The sequence below is a fragment of the Ruditapes philippinarum genome, unplaced genomic scaffold, assembly GCF_026571515.1.
Source record: "Ruditapes philippinarum isolate M1 unplaced genomic scaffold, ASM2657151v2 ctg541_1_1_1_1, whole genome shotgun sequence".
NCBI lineage: Eukaryota > Metazoa > Mollusca > Bivalvia > Venerida > Veneridae > Ruditapes > Ruditapes philippinarum.
In genome coordinates this window covers 46,203-70,465 of record NW_026864499.1, presented here as the reverse complement: position 1 = coordinate 70,465, position 24,263 = coordinate 46,203, and the positions used below count along the sequence as shown (strand labels likewise).

At 32.6% G+C, this 24,263-nt stretch overlaps 2 protein-coding genes across 2 annotated transcripts; both read left to right on the top strand.

Annotated features, from left to right (window-relative positions):
* The first annotated feature begins 86 nt into the window (after positions 1–86).
* Positions 87–13,856, top strand: LOC132725806 (uncharacterized). Its single transcript, XM_060710993.1, has 7 exons — positions 87–330; positions 8,711–8,842; positions 9,453–9,524; positions 10,464–10,668; positions 11,205–12,012; positions 12,735–12,945; positions 13,447–13,856. The coding sequence occupies exons 1-7, from the start codon at positions 277–279 to the stop codon at positions 13,657–13,659; spliced, it is 1,695 nt and encodes a 564-aa protein (XP_060566976.1). The 5' UTR covers positions 87–276; the 3' UTR covers positions 13,660–13,856.
* A 3,397-nt stretch (positions 13,857–17,253) lies between these two features.
* On the top strand, positions 17,254–22,889 carry LOC132725803 (cytochrome P450 2B4-like). Its single transcript, XM_060710989.1, has 8 exons — positions 17,254–17,717; positions 18,290–18,518; positions 18,885–19,008; positions 19,510–19,684; positions 20,052–20,188; positions 20,734–20,827; positions 21,570–21,776; positions 22,582–22,889. The coding sequence occupies exons 1-8, from the start codon at positions 17,390–17,392 to the stop codon at positions 22,776–22,778; spliced, it is 1,491 nt and encodes a 496-aa protein (XP_060566972.1). The 5' UTR covers positions 17,254–17,389; the 3' UTR covers positions 22,779–22,889.
* The last annotated feature ends 1,374 nt before the right edge of the window (positions 22,890–24,263 follow it).

Genomic DNA, 24,263 nt, shown 5'->3' with positions numbered 1-24,263 from the left:
TTTATTACTTATATATTAATTGGTAATAATACATCGCACTATAGCGATGATACGTTTTAACTACTGTAGTAATTATCAATGGCGAGGCGTCTTTGTTTGGTAGAACGTTGTTGCGTGGCGACCGTAATGAACGCATTTCTAGCGTTCATTCTTCACAAGTGCGCGTAAGGTGACGGAAGTCAGAAGATGGTTATAGTTTAATAGAGTGACGGCGGAGTTTATAAATTCAGTACTTATTTATTTTCAGAAACTTTAGAAAGATATTTTTGAACTAAAATGGGAGTATTAAAAACCGCAGTAGCTATAGTGTTGGTTCTACAAATTTTTAAGGTAAGCTCATATACATTAATTCAAGTATATCTATTTTTGTTATGGATAGACAATAAACATATAAAGCGCAGTTTATTTACTCAGTTTATATATACTCTATGCTCTTAACATATTTAGGTGCTTGGAAATTAATCTCTTCAATAATTCCCTGTTTAATATTGATATCATACCTGGTATACTAGGAATTGTGTATACACTTAATTTCATAGTTTTCCGATCAAATAATCTAATACTAAATATCCTGGCTTGTTAATAGAAACTTGAGAAAAAATAATCTTGAGTACGTATGCAGAAAAACAAACTTTCCCACATATTAAGTCGTAAATATGCTGAATTTAGAAGTAACAATATCACGATTTTCACACAGACTGTCAAAATATTAATGAGTTAACCACATTTCCTCGTCTTATTTTTAAACAATGAGGAGTTAATTATATTTTTGACGGAACGTGCGTTATAAATTAACGATTGGAGAAATGGATTTTCTCCATCGTTTGTCTATTATTTGTCCATGACTTGCCTATTATGTTTCCATGGTTTATCTGTTTTTTGTCCATGAACTCTGTATGGTACACTTGTGCATTTTATGGAAATTACACATTCGTAACAACTGAACCAGATATAGAGATTTATTACAAATTTACTCATTACGCTGAAAAGCAATTTAGCACAGAGATGTCATGTTATGACAGTTTAGTACAAAAATGATGTGGAATCTGAAAGGTCACCCATTCACCTTATTTAAACGCTTTCACCTTTTTTATTTCTACATGTTTCAGTGAATGAGAAATTTACAAAAGAAAGGTCACCATTGCTATTTTGTTCATATTTTACTTTTTGTACGTCCATTGCCATCTCATAATAGCCATCATTACGATCTTCAATCAAGCATCGCGAAATTTGTGAAACTATTTTGAGGTTTTAACCAGCTTTTTTCACTTTAGGGCTATCCTTTGTAAATCTAAGGGACTTCTATATCGTAATACATGATACAATTTAGCGGGCGGTCAAAAGTATGAATCTTTGAAATACTACAGGGATATTCAGGCTGTCCTGGCTCTATACTGCTGGCAAAACAAGTCAGAACATTGTTCGCACTGTAAAGGGTTAATATAAATATCCATATACTACTTAATCAAGCTAAACATATCTTAAACAAAAGTCATGCTATTTTTCTCATAAGTAAAAGTATGTATTTTTGAAACAACTAGTACAGTTAAAAAATACATAATATGTTCTATACCCCGTAAAATAAAAAAGTTTATGGAAAAAAAATGTGTTAAAATGAAATAAGTTCTGTAGATGTTTAAAATTTGTTCTATTTTTTTTTTGGAATCTTTCCCTTTTCATCCAAGTAAGTAAATAAATAAAAACTGCATTTATGCCGTATTTACTTGAGTTGAGCATTTGTAAATGAAACCTAACGCTATCATTTCAGAATAATGTATGGTCGGGCATTTTACATATTGTATGTTCACCATTTGAGTATGTGTTATCCAGTGTTAACGTATTATAAAATCACATAATCATTGTATTTGTTTCTCTTTCACTTCTGTTGTTATATTCACCCACCAACCTGCACCGTCTCTCCTCCGCCCCCGCCCAAACAATTAACAACCTTTTGTCCGGCCAACCTTCTTTTCTTTAACCTATATGTCTGCGTATGAATCTTTTAGATCCATTCTTTGGTGATTACCCAGTCTGATTGAAATCAGCTCCTTATTAAGACTACATGCAAAAACAAATTGAGTAGATCTGAACTTAAGTCAGATTGAGTGATTCCCAATCATAATGTTTTAGTGTCTATAGTCCATGCTCAATACCTTTATTGGCCTCAACCATGGGTGTCCGACGTTAGGTAGCCTGTAACGTCTACATTGTGTACAGTCTTCTTACCATAAATGCTTCAGTTATTAGACAGTTAAGTTTTTCTTCGCCTAATAGAATACTTATAATTGTCTATTGTTTAGATATTTGAACTGTAAATACATAGCATATTTGGTTTAATTCAGACAGTTATTGACACGTTTTCTGTATTCTTTTCATTTATGAACAGACATTAACTGATGAAAGAGCGACATGAATGGACGCTTTGATCTAAATATTGCTAATGTATGTTCTATTTTCAAATGCTTTACATGCATTAATGTCAGTTTATACTAGATATTAAATATAAGAGTACTTTCCTTGACAAATCATTGACATATTAACATGTAGAGAGATGTGTTGCTAACATGACCTTGAACGCAATAAATTAACATGTTATACATGTTACATTACACTTGATCTTGTATTATATCAATTAACTAATCAATTAATCAGTTATTCATCGAGTTCATTTTTCGGCCACCAACATTGCGACGCAGACCAAACGGGGAAACATCACAAATTAATCTACATTTAAACAGTTTAATCATTGAATATCATTTAAAGCAAGTGAACAAAATTATTATTTCTCCTGGCCATGTTTTGTTTGTTTGCAACTTTTAAACTTGAAAAAAGTTACATTTAAAAATTTAGCAAAAAAAAAAGACAAAAAAAGACAAAAAAAAACAAGCTTTTATATGAAACAAAGTGATCAAAGCATAGAATAGATAAATAATGCATTGGAGTTTTGGCATTTCTGCTGTAACTTAAACATATGGGAAAATTAAAGTTTTACTAGATATAAAATAAAAAAATTAAAGGACAATAACTCTGACAAAAATCATTGACCCAAAAAATACCGACGCTATGCACAACTAGACTTGGTACTGATCATTCCTGTGAAGTTTGGATGAAACGGTACCAGCAGTTTCTGAGGAGAAGTCCGGACAAGTTTTGTGACCGACGGAAAGACAGACAGACGGACATAAAGACGATGCAGAAGAGATCCATATGTGTCGTCGCCGCTACTCTGTAGAGGCGACTCAAAACGCGTTTTGGCCTGTAAATGATTTTTGTGTATCATGCTACACGTAGCTGCAATATATAATGGCTATTATGAGGCGACACATGTGATGTGATAAGTGATTGCTCTTGTTATTCATTAAATACATAATACTTTAATAATACTAAAAATGTTTCTGATTTATAAAAATGATTGCATTTCTGAGGCATAATGGGCCTATAAAAGTAGCGTACAGGGCTGTAGTTCCAGCATAAATTAATAACCTTTTATTTAGATAAATAATAGTAATGACGTTTTTCTGTGAAAGTAATATTTATCATTTACTTTTAATTTCCAAATAAAAGCAAACTTAGAATTTGAATAATCACAATGCATATATTAACATAATTCACTGCACAAATGCATCGTTCTACAACTGTCGACCTAACAGCAATAACATTTTAAATGTCAAAAAGACAATAAATGTGTTGCAACAACTGAAGAATGCAAAACCAGGAAAAATTACTTTGTTAAACTAACTTGCCACCATATCAATTTTGTCATATTTTTGTCTTTTCGGAGTTTTTTTTTTGGGGTTTTTTTTTTTTTTTTTGAAAAAAAAAAAAAACCAAACAGATGAATAAGTAAAACCTTAGGTATTATAATTGAAATAAGTATAGTCCTGTTGGTCTGCCCTGTGGTGCGATCAAAGCCTATCAGGGACATTAAGGAAGATTCCCGGCTAATTTTCGAAAGGTTTAATCATGACTCTTCTCCAACACCCGCTAATGCTTTAAATAATGCACATATATTTTGCTTCTCTGGTAGTCGTCATATGACCTTTACAGTGCCTTTATACCATTATACCTCATCAAAAATACAAATTTATTATTTATGCGATGACATATATTTTAATGTTACGAACAGCTCTTAACAGACACAGAACGGACAGAAAGGGGTTTATCTCCCTAATTAAATAACATCAAGCAATATAATAACTTTCGGTAAAGATATAACGTCCTAATCACCAATGTTGCAATATCACGATGCCGCTGCACTTCAAGCTATTTTAAGTAAGAGTGTCTTTCATTTCATTGTCCGGGTGAGAAAATGAGATAAAAAAATACAGAACAGAACAGTACTTTATTATCTCAAATCAATAGAAATTTATATGAATTTACGGAGTAACTGCAAATTTCAAATACATGACATGTGGTGTGTGCAAACAGTATTATAAAGCGATATTTTCAGTCATTTTAAATATTCAGTTACTACAATAAGTACATTGGAGAAGGGAGATGGGATTGATGCGAAAATTATTCCAATACTTTTAAATAATATGCTAAGCGGTAAACTGTTCCGTACTCGTTACGTTCTAATGTGGTGAAATGCCGTCATTCTAAGCACGTAATTAATGCAAAAATGCGGAGAGAATGACGTTATCAAAGCACGCGACTTGTCTTAACGGGGATTCGAGATTTTTCCCAATGGCATCTTATCGGCCCTCTCCGTTAGTCTTCGGATCAGGATATCGAATACAATAGTAAGAATGCACAGAACAGATGCGGTATTTTGGTCTAAATTACGCTTAGAAACTTAACATGTAAGCAAATAGCTATTTTATGCTCTAAGTTGTTGACAAGTTTTTTTCCAATATATGAAGTAAACGTCAACCTAAAATAAGTAAATTCATTGACATCGCGAAATGGAATAAACTTCTGACATTATACCAGAATGTTGGGTGTTGAGAAATACTTAACACTTGACAAAGCATTTATCATGGCGTGTGGGTATTGGGCAGTATTCCGTTTGACTCGTTCTACATTCCACTATAATTGTTTAAGAAATAAACTATGATTGTGTACAGACATTTTTCTTCTCTGAATGAAAGAAAATAATAGCTTAGTATCACGTCATATTTCACTTGATATGTGAAAATTAGTTACGCTGATAAACTGAAAATTACTAGTACATTCAAATGATTTGATGGTAATACACGTTTCAGGCAAAATTTCTTAATTTTATTGTTTTTGTATTTTATTTATCAATTGTTCGAATTTACAATAATTTGATTCCGTGTTATGTTCATGGATGATATAAGCCTAACACTAGTTTGTGTTTTTGACCTTGTAGATCTTACAGAACATGAAACCTGAAAAAATACATAATAGATTTTGATAACGTTTTGTATATACAGTACATCACTTTTATCTTATAGAAAATATACATTTGCGTCTGTGAATACAATAATTGTAATAAACCAGAGCTAGAGATGTTTAACATTAATTGGAGAGTCACTAGCATGTGCGTCTTACTTTACAGTAAATACTATGGCGGAATATTGGCAGATGCGAAATTGATATAGCGTTGATTTACTATTTAATGGCATCTAAACCAATCAAGTTGCCCAAAGACATACAGAAAAGAGGTGGGCAAACCCATTGCCCCCTCGAGCACTAAGACCGATAAGGGATTATGGTAATTAATTATAATAACATTATTTGATGATTATTATAAAAAATAAAATTAAAAAAATTAAAATAAAAACACAAGAAAAACATGAACAAATTCTACGTCATATGCTAGTAAATCTAGTAACGCAAAAATGTGCAAAATATTAGTAACACAATAATTATACAACACTTACGCCGAATATGTGCAAATCGTTAACAAAAACTGGTTCAATTGTTTACTGTTTGCCCGTTTCGGCGGAAGATTTGATTTGCACAATTCTACGTTACTTATTTACAGTTCCTGAGCTATTTTTCACATTCCTTTATTATGGGATATACGGGTGAACTTTGGGAAACTTATTCAAGTATGAAGTCACTATAATTTATTTTTAGGAACTTCATTTTTAATACTATATCTTTCATATCAGATTGTACATGCAATCTTACTCTTAGTATACTCTCACAGTAAGTGTACTATTGTTAAAACGTTACACAATTCGAATAGCCATTGATTCTTTCATCTGGATTAAGTACAAATGAACATTATATGTTAATGTGATAACCCTGTAATTCATTCCACCTGGCATCTGATGGGAAAAGGAAAATTTTACATACATAACTCAATTAAGGTAGAAGTTGGTATTATATATTTTTCAAACTTGATATACCATTGTTTTAATGGAACGCCACTTTGCGCAATCATTCTTTTAAAATCAAGACACAAGTATATACTAGCCCAATATAGTTGATTAACTAGCATTTATTTATTTTGATTTTTATACCTATTATATGTATGTTGACACGCTTTTGGAAATTTCGGAATGAAACTAAACTTATTATATATATTAATGTTCAAATAATTGGCATAGATGTGATTACTGTTCATTCAAAATTCATAATTGCAAATCCTGTGACCTGGTTGCGTCTTAATTAATTCAATGACACATAAATCATATAACCTTTAAACGTTATAAGACGTGTAAGGTGTGTAATGTGTAGTTATATTTTGTTTAAGTTTGACTTCTATAATAATTTCAGGCAATCAGGTATTACACCATAAACGCAAGTTTGTTTCAAAGTTGTGATAAAGGAACGACCTTTTTGTACATTATTTAGAAACAGAACAATGACTCTTTTTACAGGTGCCGACAACATTGACGTACAAAAAGTATGTGATGTGAAATTTATATCATTGTCATTAACATAATTGTAGTTCATTTGTGAGTTAAACCTTAACGCCTTAACGCTTAAAACGTTTGCTTTGCTTTTCGTATTTTTTTAAAACGGTTTACAGGAACGTTTGCAGATTTCAAAATAGGATCTTGAATGATTAAACATAAATTAACTAGCATACGTTTATTGAGCTAGAAAATGACGTATGCTTAAGAACATGATACAAACTATTTAAGTTCTTATTGAACTAATTAAGAATATAAATGTTTATTGCTCGTAATAGATTTGGCTAGATTTGTGTAATTTAATACACATTTTAATCTATGCCTCGTGATAGCCAAAAAATTTTGTGAGAATCAGAATCGAGCTGATATTTAGCTACCTAAGTATGTAAGATTACATGAAAAGGGACTGTTAATACTACCAGCGTATATTTTTTGTCTTAAATATCTATTGAAAATGGTGCAAAGTCCCTTCATGAGTGGTAATGGCAAATGCAAACTGTTGTCCGACCACTTCCGTCACCAGACACGGATCTAAACAAAATGCATCATTTTAGCATATCTATTGCGAAATCTTTAGAATTAAAAACATCCTCGTTCGATCTTCATACGGCGGTAATTGTGACAAATTCGTGTCAAAAAGTTAGCGTGCGTGTGATCCCTTAGTTTAAGAATTCTTTGTGAACCAAAGGTTAATAAGCTAGAATATAACAGACCGTCAAGACACATTTAAAACATGGAACCATCCAACTATGAAATGATCAAACAGAAAGAATAAGAAATATCACAAACGTAACAAAAATGTCGTTTCATGGAGAAGCTTCAAATGATTTTTTTCCATAAGAAGCCATCAAATTATTGTAAAACTTGAATATATAGGACACGTTTCTTTCATAAATGTTGATGGCTCGAGGAAATAAAAGTTTAAGAATGACTTCTTAAATGTCGAAATTGCCAGAAAAAAGCCCATTGTACGGTCATACAACTACATTCTCTATGTAAGAATGATTTCACAGTTATGCTAAAGTACGAGTTAATGCATTGACATAAAAGATAATTTGATAATTAATTTCTTTACTGGTGCATCAAATTGTGATATACTGCAGAATAGTGTGTACCAATCGCTTTAAAATTGTCATACTTGACTATAATTTCTCTTATAATGTATTTTATACCGTGGCTATTAAGAAGTATTTTGGAATAAATGTCCAACATGAAAGGTTTGCTACATATCATTAATGTCAACCTCAATATTTCCAGGGAAAAGGATAAAAAAGTTAAAGACAATACTTTTTGTGCATAACAAAGTCAGTCCCTTATATAAACTATATCATAATTATCATATTGCACTGCAGAATGTAATATTTATTTTATCATACCCAGCAAACCATTAAAACGTTAACTTTGAATACTTATGCTTTCACGTTTTGAGGATATCTGTCAACCATAAAGCAATGAGCTGTCAAAGCAGCACAAACCCATTTATACGGGATATGAGTTAGAGTAAAGAAATTTAACTTGATCCTATCAATATATTTGTTATTCAGCTTTTTTGCCTTAACAAATTACCCTCCCTAGGACAAATGAAATTGAGTGGGCTATTTTTATAGGATGCTGTATCTCTTAGTCTGCCTGTCCGTTATGATTTAAATTTTGAATGTTTGCTTTTTGACTACAACTACTTGTCTGTGTTGTATTTATTAGTTATATTTTTTGTTTGTACGTTCGTTCAGTCGCTTGCTTGCTCGGTTATATATTTATTACCATGCTTGTCTTTTTCCAAAACCAACATTTATTTGAAATGATATCAAAATATGTAGGCCTAGTATTGCTATAATTTCATTTGTAATGTTATTTGTAATTCGTTTTATTTCCATTTAAAGGTCAATGTCGACGCACAGCCAACTCAAGGTCAAAACCACGCGGTTGGTAAAGAACAAGAGCTAAGAACAATGCTTAAGACTGTTCTAGAACAAAATAGAAGACTTGTGTTACAAAATAATAGATTACAACAGGTAAGAGTACTATTATAATTTTGTACGTATACTTTTACGTGATGGCAATGTGAAGGTAAGAATTAATAAGGCGACATAGATACTTCTACATACATTAGCTACATGTTTAGTCAAAATGTCAAACCTAATGGACGCTAAATGCAGCAACATCTTAAGATTTGATTGTCTGTCAATGTGCGGCACTGGAGCTACTGTCCACGTCCCTTTTTAATCGCATGATTAGAACACATCATTCACGAACATGTCGTAAGGCACAAAAATATTGTTACATGTGTTGTTTTCTTTGACTTTTTGTTTGCAATATGCCCTATTATTTATAACAATCTATTGTACTGGCAACTAAGCAAAACTTTCAAAGATCATAAGGGAGACAGTTTTCAAGACGTTGAATATATTTGCAAAAATGATTGTGTCAATACAGAGTTCTAAATTTAATGATGATCTTAGTTGATTGTTTATTTATCAAGTTTGTAAAATTGAACATTGAGCCATTTGTCCGTTAATTAATAACAGCTTTATGAAAAAAAATTACCGATGACCTAACATGAAAGCATCGTTTTATGTATTTCACTTAAATATTGTTTAATAACAAAGACATTTGTAAATACAGGTATGGTTTGGAATGCAGCAAATGTGTAAAGCATTAACTATGTCAACTTGTGATTGTGCTGGACAGTCAAATGTAAGTCTTTTTACTACACGTATTACTTCGAAAAACATTTGTTCATGTTCGTGTTCTCCACCTAAATTGTGAAATTGTTGCTTTTGAAAGACGCGATGTTTCATCTTTTAAATCTTTAAAAATTATTTTGATTTACTTTCGTCCAGTACTTTTTTCCGTAAACCTTTTACAAAATGTACCTTGCTTACTGATTTCGATATAATATCAGCTTATTCAGTTTGATTCAGTTTCATTATTACAGGTGGAAATTAATTACGATACTATAACGACAGAATTACGACAGAATTACGATAGAATTACAAGGTTTTTTGACCGATTTAGTGACCTCAATTATTTAATAATCATTAATAAATAAAATTGCGATTTATGAGCACAAATCAATGTCAATTCCTTAAAAATCCTATGAGAACAACTGAATTTTAGGTAAAGTTATAACTGTAAAATTAGGTACATTCGTAACCACTGCGTGCACGTATATTTACGGTTTGATATAGTCTATTCATGAAGGATAACATATAGTGCAACATTACCTACGCCCATTTAAAGTGAATAAAGCTATGTAGTTGAGGTATTTGAATTGCAAAATTATTGTTTTTAGCATGATTATAGTAGCTACAGAATGTATAAAATAAAAGAAATTTGTTTGTATATTACATTAAAAATGAATTTAACGGGCTAACCCAACTTGAATTAGAAGGGGAATATGTTATTCCTGATTTTCATACAACATTCACCTGTGTTTAATAACAGAGACATTCTCTTTTATTTCGAAAATTTACCACACGGTTATAAAAGCAATGTAAATTTATGTTGTTTTCTTCCTTTAATGTTTACAAAGTATTTTCAGATATGGTTTTATACGTTTTCATTATAGTTCAATAATCAACACTTATTTTACTGGAATCATTCATTAGTGAAGGGTATGCTACTCCTTTTCAGATAAACAAACCCTACATGATTAACAATAACACTGTCTCTAAACCAAGTCTGCCATACCAACCTGCTTTACCTCTACAAGTAATGTCAATAAGATCGTCCGGCGTTAACACTGACCCAACTACTGTAACCATAATATATGCTGCCACCCCTGATCACACTACAGAATGGATTGGTCTGAGAACAAATGGCGGAATGTGGAGGACAAGTAATATTTACATTTAATTATAAATGTTTGATTAACTATACTTATTTTTGTAATTTATTAGTCAAAAGAACTTTCTCTTTGACAAGTCATTATTATATATTAGCGCAAACCGACTTCGATTACCATTAAGAGAAACTCTGAAAACAGCAAGGTCTCGGACATATAACTTGTTCTTGAACGCCTGTTAGTCAGCGGTCGCGAGTTTAAATCTCGCGCGAGGTATGATTTTTCCGGTTGCATTTGCATCTTTCTCTAATAAATTTATTATTTTCTTACGGTCATGGTTTCGTCGATCTCGATAATTGCATATAATTAGCCAGAGTATTGTTAAATTTTAATGTGGCAAAAACGTTGGTAACGTGAATGTTTATAACAAACCGCAATCAAATTACTTCAATGCATGTTTTTAAGTTCTCTAAAACATAAACAAAAAACCCTTCTATAAGCGTGTGATAGTTATGATTTGTTTCTTTTCTGTTTAAAGCATGATATGCTGATTCAGTGTTTGAATTTTTATTGTGCTTTATTTATTTCAGCTGGAAAAAGGACGCAGACTATCCCAGCATCCTCTTTATATACGTCTACCGTGAATGTGGAACAGCTGAGATCCATGCGCCAAATGTTCTTTCGCTTGTACAATGACGAAGAATCAGTGAATGTCAGATTCAACCTAACAGAAATAGAAAAGCCCCAGCAACAGAACGTCACAGCACCAACCCTCGGTCTGCTTAAAGTCAACAGTAGTTACATGGCGCCACATGACTCTGATTTGAACATAACGGCCATTGTAAATAAAAACGCTCGAGATTTCAATGAGTTAGCATTTGTAGAAGTCTTCTTCACTGGACTTAACACCAGCGCAAGTCCTCCGGCAATTTTTGAAATCATGAACTTCAATTCAGAAGGTCTAGGGTTGAGCATGTCACGCCGCACCGAGACGACGTCTAATATGGATATTACTCTGCGATACCCGTATGTTCAATATGGCGGAATACTTACAGTGCGCATGCCCTACCGTGACTCAATGACCGGAATGGTTGAAGAGTTATACTACGGACCATTTATTAAAATCTACGGTCCTGGTGCAACAAATGTTGTGCCTGACAACACATTAGGAATATTCCCACTGGCAAGGCAAACGATAGTGTTCCCACCAACTCAGAGTATGATCTGTGCGGCAATGGGGAATCCACGACCCAATGTGACTATTCTTCACCTTGTGAATGGTGGCAAAACAAATGAAATTCCAACAGAAACTGTCATTCTAGACAGCTTTATGAACATGAAAGTACTGACAATGTCAGCTAGACAACCGAAGAAGACAGAGGGTCGTTATATATGCAGGTTTGTTTCCATCTTAATTAGATGAAATGTGTGACGTTGGCAAATTAAGTTTTCATCTGATTAAAATTTATTAATGAACTATGCTACTTGCACTGTTGAGTGTTGAGAATTGAGTACCGCTCAAGCCGGTGCTAGGGGCGTGAGGGAGGTTGCACTTATTCATTATTCCTTATGTACAGACTCAATCAAACTGAGTCTGCAATGTTCATGTAATTTTATTGTGATTAAGGCTTCCGAGGGATCACTTTGTTTACAGAAATAGTAGCACATTGAGTTTTTTTATAATCATCACAAAGGAAAGAAAATGGAATTTTTTTTTTAAAGAGTCATCTATGCACATGATGTTTATTTTGGCAAAGGAAAAAGAGATTCGCATGTTCATGTCATACACAATTTTTTTATTGCACGGTGTATATTTGAGAGCTTGTCATTGACTATTGGTTGTTTATTACCAACAACAGTATATTAATTTTCATCTGTTCTATCACAGAAAGCTGATGGACGAAAAGATGATGCCAATAAATTTAGAAAATGACTTTATAGATATACAATACAAAATAATGTAAAAAGTGGAACATCTTTTCTTTTTTTGTGTTGTTGTTGTTTTTTTAAATTTTTACATAAAGAGCATGTCAATTTTATCGGTCGGTGAATATTCACACTTAAACTTAATCGAAACCAAATATCTAATTACTGATAAAATAATGTACATTATACTACAGGGCAACAAATGGAAACCAAACGATTGATGCACCAACAGAAGTTGTCGTTCTTAGTCCGGCAGTATTTGATGAAACGAAGACAGGAGTGGCGAAGAATGCCAGCAGGATTGTTGTAATATCGTGTAAGGCACGTGGAAAACCGAAACCGGAACTGTCTCTACGGTTGTATGATGAATATGGACCTGATCTTATAAAATCTGGCATGTACAAGGTTCGTATCCTTTTGTACCTCAGGTGACAAAAACAAGAGCAAGCATGGTCATAATGGGCGACATCAAGACGCTTAACGCAGATCCGATCATGTCAATTGAATAGTTATAATTCTACTTTCCGTATGTCCGGGGAGTGTGGATCAATTAGTTGGTTTTCTGAAGCGATAGGTCTGAGCATAATGCATTTGCATGAAGCGGATATAACAACGTCTCCGCATAATTGGGACTTTAACAGAGATTTCTTTTTAAAAAGAAATCACCAAAAAGTTAATGACTTACTTATTACCTTTTAGCCAGGGACGGCAGAAATATTTTGCGTATTCGTATCGCTGTTACCTGCACTGTCTTGTGAGTGGGACCGAGTTTACATTTAACATGTGCTCCATGCACGAGTATTTCAAATTTTATAAATCGTAATAGGGCATTTCATGACTGTGAAATCTGTTTGCATATCCATTTTTCATTATGACTATATGTAATATATAATCTACGCTTTGCAGGTATGGAAGTCAGATCCGAACAGATTCACGTCCCGAGTGACCTTGACATTATCACCAGTAGATGATCCTGATGTACATACCGTGTATTGCATGGCGAGTCAGGGAGGCCCTAACGGTGCCTTTGAAGTGAGCCGTAAAATCAATGTTTTCCCTGCGGAAAGGGAAAACAATTGGGAACTGTACCAGAGAGTAAAAGATCTACAAGTTGCATAGCATGCTTCTAAATGACTGAAAACAAACAACGAACTTGTATTTAGTCAGTTTTAAAAAGTGAATGGGTTGTCGCGCTTCAAAAAGAAGTTATAATTCCTCAATTCATTGTAGTTTATAAACTTTACATTAGTTTTCAAATGCCATATTGACTTTAGCTAAATAGTTGTTTTGTATGTAAGAAATAAAGATTAAAAATATTCAGTTTTGATATTTTAATTCGTTGAAAAGTATTTACTTAAAGCAGTATGAAGTGAAATTTGCTAGAAGTTGTACAAGAATTGAAACGATTACAAAAGAAATCATACTCTAGTTACCTCCTGCTATTCTATATAAATTTAATTTGATGTGATGATGGCTGAATTCCAAATAAGTTTTGTCTTATAGTATGCATAGAAAGAAACCACAATTATTATATGATATCCTTGTGAGCCTACATGTATTTGTGCTTTCAAAGTCTTATTTGAAATTTCAAAAAAATTAAAACAATGCAGAGGAATCAAATAGATTTGCTTTTAAAAATGTGTTCTTTATACACTTGTATACGCTTTTATACACTTGTATACGCTCAAACATATTACCTAAACACATGACTTTTCAATTAGACAGTCATAATACTCGAATTTTACTTGACAAACATCATAACAAAGAATGTGAAAACATTTATATACCAAGGATACATATCAAAACTGTTTTTCTATTTGCACAATGAAGCATTTCCCTCACAATGTTAAACTTTGATTTTATCTACATGTATACAAAATCACAAGTATTTACTGTTACTACCTACTAAATAAAAGCGGTCACAATGCAGTATTACTTTCTTATTCTTAATTTTTTTTTGCGAATTTTTATTGAATGATATATTTTCTATAAAACAGTACACAATGATTAAATACATTTACGTTTTTTCGGAACAAAAAAAAAAATAAAAATACAATACAGAAAACAAAATGCTTCCATAAATCCTTGCTTTTAAGCCCACGTGTAAAGACACTGCGTTTGCAGTGTTAAAGCTCGCCTGTTTATAAAGAAAAAATAATCTTAGATTAGGATAATCAAGTGTTTCGAGTAACATTTTTAAAGATTTGATTGTTTTGAAATCATCTTAAGAAATATGCAAAAATCTAATTACAAATAGGCTCAACTCCAAAAATATTTCATCCAAAATAATGTTTCTTGTCTAACAACTGTATCTTTGCATAATCAGCAAGTATTTGAACTTGCATGTTGATACCATTCATAATTTTGAAATCAATCTACTTAATAGGCAATTTTGACAAACATTTGATAAAAACTTTAAAGGGGACATAATTTCAAATACATGTATATTGCTTTCAATAGGGTTATGCCACATTTCTTTCAACTATTTCTTATTATGATTACTATGAACTCCAAGTTTTGAGTTGATGCTTTTGAAATTATGTTACAAAGCGGCTGCATTTATTCTATCCACGATGACGACGATACGGCAATCATAATATCTCTGAATTTTCCTAATAATAACTAATAATAATAAGCAATACAAAGAACTTTACACATCATAAAAGTGTTTCCTTCTTATCTTATCAGCATAACCTGGATTCTTTAGTGTTGGGATAGGACGCAAATAAAACATGAATGGCAACTGCCGGATCAGCACTACTATGTTCATCCGATGAGCCTTATAGTTGACCTGCAATGCCATCTCTGATGTGTTCCTGAAGAAAAGGCAGTGCGAGGTCAGTATTGAGTTGTGCGTGTCTCTGTGATATACAAGTTTTTAGATCTTTTAATATGGGAGATCAGAGTCTAAACATTGGTGCCATTTGATGTAAAGATCATTAATTTAAATATTATAGACGTCATTTGAAGAATAAGCGTAGGCCTACTGATGTTATTTTGTGCTGTACACGTCTTTTTGCGGACTCATGCCGTTAACGCTAATCAGCAACTTTTATGAAAGCTATACGATATAATAACATTGCATTGAACTTATTATTAGACTTAAGTATCGAATCTGCTGTATATCAATTCAAGGGTATGGCCGCACCCTTAACAGGTGATAATTGCAGTAGCAGTCGTACGTACGTATTTTCTATGTGGAAATTGTAGAAAAGGGTCATTTAGACTTGTGATATGATTTATGTGATTGTATAAAAATGAAAATAAAAAACATTTTCTCAATTTATTCGGCTGCAAAGCCGAGTCTAATATGATTTTGTATAAAAGCATGATTTAATGCGGAATGACACGATTTATTTTGGGAGTCGTCAATAAAAATTCAAGCTTTACGCTTCATGACCAATTATAGATTTCTGGCTTTGTTGTAAAACATATTTATTTACTTTTTCTTCAAATTAAAAGACAATGTTTTCTCCGTATACAAATAATGAACTGTGCAACTGTCTGTAGTTTACAGACATTTCATATCGTGGAACTAGGCTAAAATTAAATCATGCGTAAACACGTTGTCTCTTGTTCTTTGGTTTCAAAAACATAAATCATGTAACACGTGTGCTGTTTTACTTTGGTTAGATTTGGCATTAATCTTATATACATGTACTACGTTTATGCTCAAATTTAATGTTTTATCGTTGGTCATTTGCTTATTAAAAGTTTATATACCTTTTAATGGGGATATTGTTAATCAATGTTCAAGGCATTATGATAAACCATTACGTGCAATAATGTCTATATATAAATGAGACAAATGGTGTCGGATACCTGGCACATTACGGCACTGACTGCCAAAGTATACCCGTCCTGTCACAGTATAAAACGAGTACTACTAGAACGGACGCAATGTAATTTTCGTGTCGTAACGCTCCCCCTTTAATTTCAAAAACTGCGCAGTTCTAAACAGACATTCGTCCAGGTAACATCTAAAGGTATGCAAAGCTGACCATTCCTTCACAGCCATTTTACGAGTGCGTAAAACCTCGCTTGAAGATACAAGGATATTATTTTACTTGTTCCATTGACAAAACGTGTTTTAAATAGACATTGTGCATTATATTTACATACATGTATATTTGCAGGTGTAAATTTAACATGTGATATCATGATCTCGGCAATACCGGTAATGTTAAGTGTTACTGTGTCTGTATTTATCTGTAATATGCATGCCCTGGTAATGTCAATTCTTACCGTTTTTAAGTCATGGAGTAATGCACATGTCATGTATTGTACTTGAAACCGCATTATATCAAACTATTAAAGCTAGATCAACAATACAGACTGAGGCTAATCTTGTGACGAAGATTTGACATTGAAGTCACTCATGAGGTTAAAAACACTGAACCTTTGTGAAAAGTGATAACTGCAAGGTCAAAATAATAATATAAATGACAAGGCATTTTTGTAACAGACCGACGGAGATACAATTAATTAAACATATAGAGCTTATAAGTCAATGACGATATAGTAACCGCATAATTTACTTCCATATTTTCAACTTGGGAAACAATATCGAACTGGTTGTTGAATAGAGATAAACTATGTATTTAACGTGGAAAAAGCTACAATGTAAAACATATTGTTATTGTGACGCTAAGTGTGTTATCAGTATGAACTGGCCCAGTTTGCTCACTTGCATTTATCATATATGAACGATAACATGTTGTATAAAGTCATTGTTTAAGAGAGTAATATGTAAAGAGTTGTAAGATGGTGAATATGTTCTAATGATTAAATGAAGACCTAAACAGCTGTCATTAAGTAATAAAGAAATTTAGAACGTCGTTGAAAAAATATGGATTTAACTGTTATTCTGGTGGTGATAGCAATATTTTGCATAACATTGTACTATATAAGAACCCCGGGCAATTTACCGCCCGGACATTTTAAATTTCCAATCTTTGGTTCAATATTTTTACTGCACAAACTTTCAAAAAGAAGGAATCACTTAGTGTTTGCTGATGAGGCGAGAAAGTATGGAAGCGTTTTCCGTTGGTATTTAGGGAATCAAATGTTTGTTGTTCTTAGTGGAATGGACGTCATTAACGAAGCTCTTGTGAAGAAAGCAGAAGTATTCAGCAACAGACCTGAAAACAAAGGGGAAGTTACAGGTGCAACAAAAGGTGGGTTCTTGTCTTCATTTGTTAAAAAATAAAGGTTAACCAGAGCAAAAAATGGCCTCGACCTGGAGACCTGGAAATAAGTGTGGCAAGTAACACTATCAAGGAACAATTACAAGTACATAATTATACTGTTCGAAATTCCTCGGGCTTGATCTTTAACTGTTTTACCTTGAAATGAATGTAGTAAAATGCATCCAAATATAACGTTTTACATAATCTTTGTTAGTATTAATGTTAATGTCCATAAACTCAAAAACAAAACTAAACTGATAACCAACGCTGACGTATGTGTTTATAAGTTGAGTTCAAAAAACATCTTGACTAACACGGAACTCAAATTATCTGTACACATACAGCAATATTTGCAACACTTCGACAAAGAAAGAAGTGATATTTTACATCAAGATTATAGAGATGAACGGATTTCAAAGTTAATCTTTTTTCATTAAGGGCCAATTTCCCCATTTTGATGTTTTAAAAGAATAATTGTTGATTTTCTTCGATATTAGAAAATCATACGGCAATCGGCTTTTGCCCTTGTGAATCAAATTGTATTGAGCTATTTCTTGCAGGCATTGCGTGGAGTAACTATGGACAATATTGGCGAGCATTGCGAAAGTTCACGAGCCGAGCGCTTCGTGATTTTGGTGTCGGCAAAACATCTATAGAAGAAAAGATAAGTTTTGAAATTCAGTTCGTCATTGATACACTTCAATCTGCCGATGGTCAACCCGTATCCATAAGTGACCTGATACGAAAATTAGTTGCTAACGTCAATTATGAAATTATTTTTGGCAAAAGGTAATTTAACACGATTGTTAAATCTCTGTTAGATATTGAATATCTTATCTAGCATGCAAGTTTATTGAATATATAGGTAATGAAAATCGCATAGGCTTGCTCGGTATATTGCACCACATAAGGTAATCTCAATGTTCGGACGATAATTATAATATAGTTCTAAAGCCTGATTTGTGAACACGATGTCAAAAGAAAAAATGTTTTAAAACATAAATAAAATTCACAAACCGTGAACAATTTTATAACACATATTCCTGTTTTGTAATATTTATCCGATGTTTCAATGGAGTTATGACTATCGTTGCATATATAGAATTATTTGTATGGATTGTAGCTGCATTAGGCTAGTTTATTGTACAATCTTAGGTTCGACTACGATGACCGGGAACTAGATCGAATGACCGAGCTTTCTGAAGTTCTCAATAATGCTTCGCCAATTAGTGCTGCTATATTTTTGCCAGAGTTCCTTGCTAAGTTGGTCAAGAAAACGGTAATGTTTGCTCTACTGGAGAGTCATCACAGGCGAAAGAGATATCGAACGTTAGATTTTTGTAGAATTTATACTGTATATAGTTTCTTGAAGAAGTCTATTGCCGATAGCTTTACTGCTAGTAGGTCTTTTATTCATAAATAACCACCAGGCATGAAAAGTGGAGAATATATTTCATATCTCTTTTTTTAAATTACAAAGAAAACGATACAAAGTGATCTTTGTGATCCAACCGAGTCTGCAACATTTTCAGTTTTGCCGTTTACGGCGTTTTTTAAGGTTTCTTTTTTATCATGATGATAATAGTTACAAAATAATGTAAGCTTAGCTAACATATCCGGTTGATATCCAAGCTTAACTCGACCCTGTGTCAATATAAACAATATTTTGTATTGAAAACTATCGCATTTAATGATTTCAATCGTACACTATAACCATTCCAATTATTTTTAACGAAAAATAAATTATTTCCTATAATAAACAAAATTATATTTTTGTAAGGATTCCGAGATCGAGAAAAAGAGGAAAGCAGTCTTGAATGATATCGCAAAATATATTGGTGAACAAATTGAAGAGCACAGAAACACATTTGATCCTGCTAATTTACGAGACTTTCTTGATCTATATTTAGACGTTGACAGGAACAAGACAGATGAGGAAGATTCATTTATAAACAGTAAGAAACTCTTTTCGCAAAAGTACTCTTGTTATCATTACCAGAACAAATTAGAAGTGTTGTTTGTAACAAATATGTAAAAAAGGCGAAAACAAATACTCACAGCACCTAGAATAATGAATGCCAACTATCATATTTATATAAATTTTCTGCAGCAAAACAAACCCTGCTAATGATAGTATGACTTATCTAAAACATAATGAATCAAACTAATTATTACATTAATTGAGTGAAACACAATTAATATAAGACATCATGGCAAGAATTCTGTTTAACACAAGAAAAATAAAAGGCTAGCACGAATTGTAAGAAACATAAGTTATTATCAGTCACAGTGAATTGTTTGAGAAATATGTTTTCTAAACAGGGGACAGCATGTTTTGGATCATAGTTGATTTATTCGTCGCGGGTACTGAGACAACTAAAACAGCTCTTTCTTGGGCGTTTCTGTACTTGGTTGAATTCCCGGGCGTTCAAGAAAAATGTCAGAAGGAAATTGAAACGGTAATGTATGTTTGAAACATCTTTCCAAGTAGAATAACTTGTAAATCTTTTATTTATTTTTATTTAAAATTTACTATTTTTGTGTGATCATAGATTCCAAATCACTAGATTGATAATTGTTGATATGGGTCTCAAGCCACTGTTACTTTTACATTTGTTATTCCATTTGCTTGTGTGCTATGCAAGTCCGTTTTTAATCGCAATTTTTTAATATGCATATAGATTTCATTCGTCACAATTAATTATAAATAATACAAAATCATTTTTAACGTAATACAAACTTTAACTATTCACTCATTTGATTGCGTTATGCGCGACACAATTCATCTTAAATGATAGATTTGTCATCTCGACTGACGTCAAGCTAGAAACAACACACCGACCTTCTAATAATGTTACTTTGACAGCTTACAATTAATATTCGCATCCACATACCGTGGCTGAAGAAAATAATTGTAAGTCATTATTTTGAGCACTCGAAAACGTTAAATTATTATATCCATTAAAAAAACATTATCGTTTTATTTTTTTCTGTATAATTTTAGAAAATCAACGATAAAGCTATTCAGTACAGTGACCGAGATCGTCTGGTTTATGTAAGCGCTTTCATAATGGAAGTTCACAGACATTGCTGTATGGGTAAGGGACACGACATTTATACGTATCGTGTGCGCATGCGTAGTACTGTGTTTGTAAAAATGTCTGTTTTACAGCAATTAAAATCTTTTCTTTTAACAACCTCGTCTGAATGAATGTTATTGTTTTGATAGATATAAGTACTTTTATCATATCGTATTCGTAAGTCTTTAATTTATTTTTCTACAGAATACTATTCGTCTTGTGAGTTTATAGATTTTTAATCTGGGTCACCAATTTGCTCAAGCTTTTGTTTTACTATCACGTTCTGTAAACGAATTCATTAAACGTATTCTCTTTATAACTTTGCTTGTCCTCAAATGATACAATTTCTCGTAAATTTGTAAAAAAGTGCCAGCTCATTATGCTCTTTATCAGAAAAGCACAAGGAATAATAATAAGAACCATGAACGTGTGTTCATAAGCTTTCATTGTCAGTGGAGATTTTTTCATTTCAGTTTTTTATTGGATTAGGACCTCAGTTGCTCCTCATCTCATTTATTTATCTGTTGCACTGATTGGTATTTTAGTAGAACAAGCTAAAAGAATAGCTGTCTCACATGAAATAATCAGAAGTCCAAAACTTTATCATATTCAACAACGGTAAGAGGCAAGTAATATGAAGTCAGATAACTTAACCGCTGCGTAACAGAAGCCCTGGATTGCCTTTTAGTCAATGATATGATGGGATTGTTCGCTCAGTTATTTATTCTGTATTCTAAAACCTTGTTTGATTTCATTTTAGTTCCTTTAAACATTCCACATTGCGCAAGTGAAGATTCAACACTATCTGGCTTTCATATACCTAAAGGTACTGTCATACTTCCGATGCAATACTCAGTAAGCATGGACCCTAACCTCTTCAAAGATCCAGAGACGTTTGATCCCGAAAGGTTCATTGATGAGGAAGGACAATTGATAAACAACTTACCATTTGTTCCATTTTCCATTGGTAAGATGACTCGTACAACCTCTTAAAAAGAAAAGATTAGAAACAAACAAACAAAACAATTATACAGTTTGAACTCTAAAATAAATCTCATGTGTTGTTAACATAACGTATGACCTTTCCGGTAAAATATTTTTTTGAATTTGTGTTGCCATGGGTTAAATGTTCTTTTTAAAGGATGTTCAGTCATATATTTGAGGACAGTTGCCTCAATTTTGGATTTTATATAACTTCCCACACCTCTCCACATATATCATTCAACTAAAGCAGTGGTGAATGGTTTTTTACATATAACAGTTTGTCTCTAACCGTGTTTTCACGGTAGTGACTTTTCAGGGGTCCAAAAATATGACTCCATGCGCTTTATATACATTATGTTCCTTTAAGCAGAATATCAAATTAATGTTCATTATTATGAATTTTAAAAAGTGTTTAACTAAGTAAAAACTGTCGTCAAATGTACATATAATGTGATTTAACCAGCCTTAAGCAGTTACTATAGCCAGAACGTTTCCTATTCTGATTAAAATATTAGGACAATCATCTTACTCAGGTAGTAATAGGAAATAATTTTAGTGATAAAATAGTTAATTATTTCATAGCTTTCGTAAAAACTTCCAAAATTTCATTTGGATTGTGAATAATTATGCATTTCGAAAAACTATGTGATATTAAATTTCCTGAATTAGCTGTATCTTTTTTCGTCGAGAGGCTTTTCAGTTTAAGATCTCCATACGGAGTTAAAATGGTGACCTTTTATATAGCATAAGTTCATTACTTATAACTAGTATTATCATATTTTATACAGGACCACGAGTTTGTATGGGTGAGGCATTGGCAAGAACTGAGATGTTCCTTGTAATTACAACATTGCTTCAGAACTTCAAATTTCTCCGAGAAGATCCTAATATTCCTCAAAGTTTCGAATCGGATGCCAATTGCAGTCAACTGAATTGTCCACTACCAGTCAAGCTTAGGGCTATTAAGAGAAAACAGACTGAATAATATTCACTGACAAACATTTAAGTAATTGTGTGAATCAAACGCATCAGAATAACTTATATCTCTTTGTTTGTTTGTGTCGTAACAAATAACAATATATCATGTAGAAGTATATGCTCACATTTATTTTTATCTTACAATTTCTTTCTATCCAGCTAGCTTACAAACGTCGCTAGTTCTACTCAGGTGCCCGTTCGTGCCTAAAATAATGTACAGATGGGCACCTGAGGTCTTCATCCACCAGTAAAGCTTGAATGTCGCCATATGTCCTATACCATGTCGGTGTGACGTAAAACCATATCAAACAAACAATTTCTTTCGAGGGATATAATGAATAATCTGACTGCATTATAATACAATAATAAAACATTCTGAAATTGTAATAATATAATAAGAGCTCGGTTTTTCAGTTACAGTTACCTTTCAATAAGGTAAGAGTCCTATAAGACAATGTGTCTGAATTACAAGTGGTGCATTTGCAAACTATCACGAACAAAATTTAAACATACATACATGCATTAACTTCAATTCAACATACTGATACAGACTAGAATGAATAACAATATACTATTACTTTGGACACCTTTTATGTGAAGAAGTTCAACCTTCTTAAGATTTCAATATCTTCTGACCAATATTTCTACGTTGAGAACAAGAGATGCAGACATGACATACATTAGTAAATATAAGCTTGCCAAAATCGGAAAGTCTGGATCTATGCTGTCGCAAACCCATTATGTTGGTTTTGTCATGACGCGGCTCAAATGCTTTACTTTGTGATAATGTGTAATCAAAGTTTACCAACTCTATTACAAGTAGAGAAACTGATAGCGAACAGCATGGATCCTGATCAGACTGCGCGGATGCGCAGGCTGGTCTTGATCCATGCTGGTCGCAAACACACTATGTTAGTTTTGTCATGACGCGGCTCATTTAATGGTGCATTATCTAGACATAAAACACTTAAAGCACCGTGTTTATGCGAAAATAACGGTTGATTCGTGCCTTTTTATTTTCAATTTGATTAAATACAAAAATTAAAGCCGTCTATTAAAACATCTTCATCTTTATGCCTGACATTCAAAATATATATTACCTATTTATAATTCATCTTCTTTTGTAAATACGATTATATCATCAGAAAAAAAGACTTGTCACGTTCGTTGTGATTGAGAATTCAATCTTTTCTACGGCCATTCGCTCTGTACTTTTGCCCTGGCTCATACAGAAGTTATCATTTCCACCATAACATAAATTATTTTATTTCAAACGGGTATTCTATCACTGAAGCATAGAAAAACATATCTGTTTTTGGGAAATATTACACCTTATCACATAAACCGCGGCGCAGGAAAGTAATAAAGCCATTTAATAATCAAAGCACAGAAGGCGCTGAATTTGTTTGGGTCTCAGAATGTCAGAAAGGTGAAGGTTGTGAGATTATAAACCAATTTGTTTTTGTATAGTGCCACCAATGCTTTCCAACGT

Coding starts and splice junctions, on each gene's coding strand:
- LOC132725806 (XM_060710993.1), top strand. CDS start 277: ATGGGAGTATTAAAAACCGCAGTAGCTATAGTGTTGGTTCTACAAATT. Junction 8,843..9,452: donor AAAATAATAGATTACAACAG/GTAAGAGTACTA, acceptor TTGTAAATACAG/GTATGGTTTGGAATGCAGCA. Junction 9,525..10,463: donor ATTGTGCTGGACAGTCAAAT/GTAAGTCTTTTT, acceptor ACTCCTTTTCAG/ATAAACAAACCCTACATGAT.
- LOC132725803 (XM_060710989.1), top strand. CDS start 17,390: ATGGATTTAACTGTTATTCTGGTGGTGATAGCAATATTTTGCATAACA. Junction 17,718..18,289: donor AGTTACAGGTGCAACAAAAG/GTGGGTTCTTGT, acceptor TATTTCTTGCAG/GCATTGCGTGGAGTAACTAT. Junction 19,009..19,509: donor CTAAGTTGGTCAAGAAAACG/GTAATGTTTGCT, acceptor TATTTTTGTAAG/GATTCCGAGATCGAGAAAAA.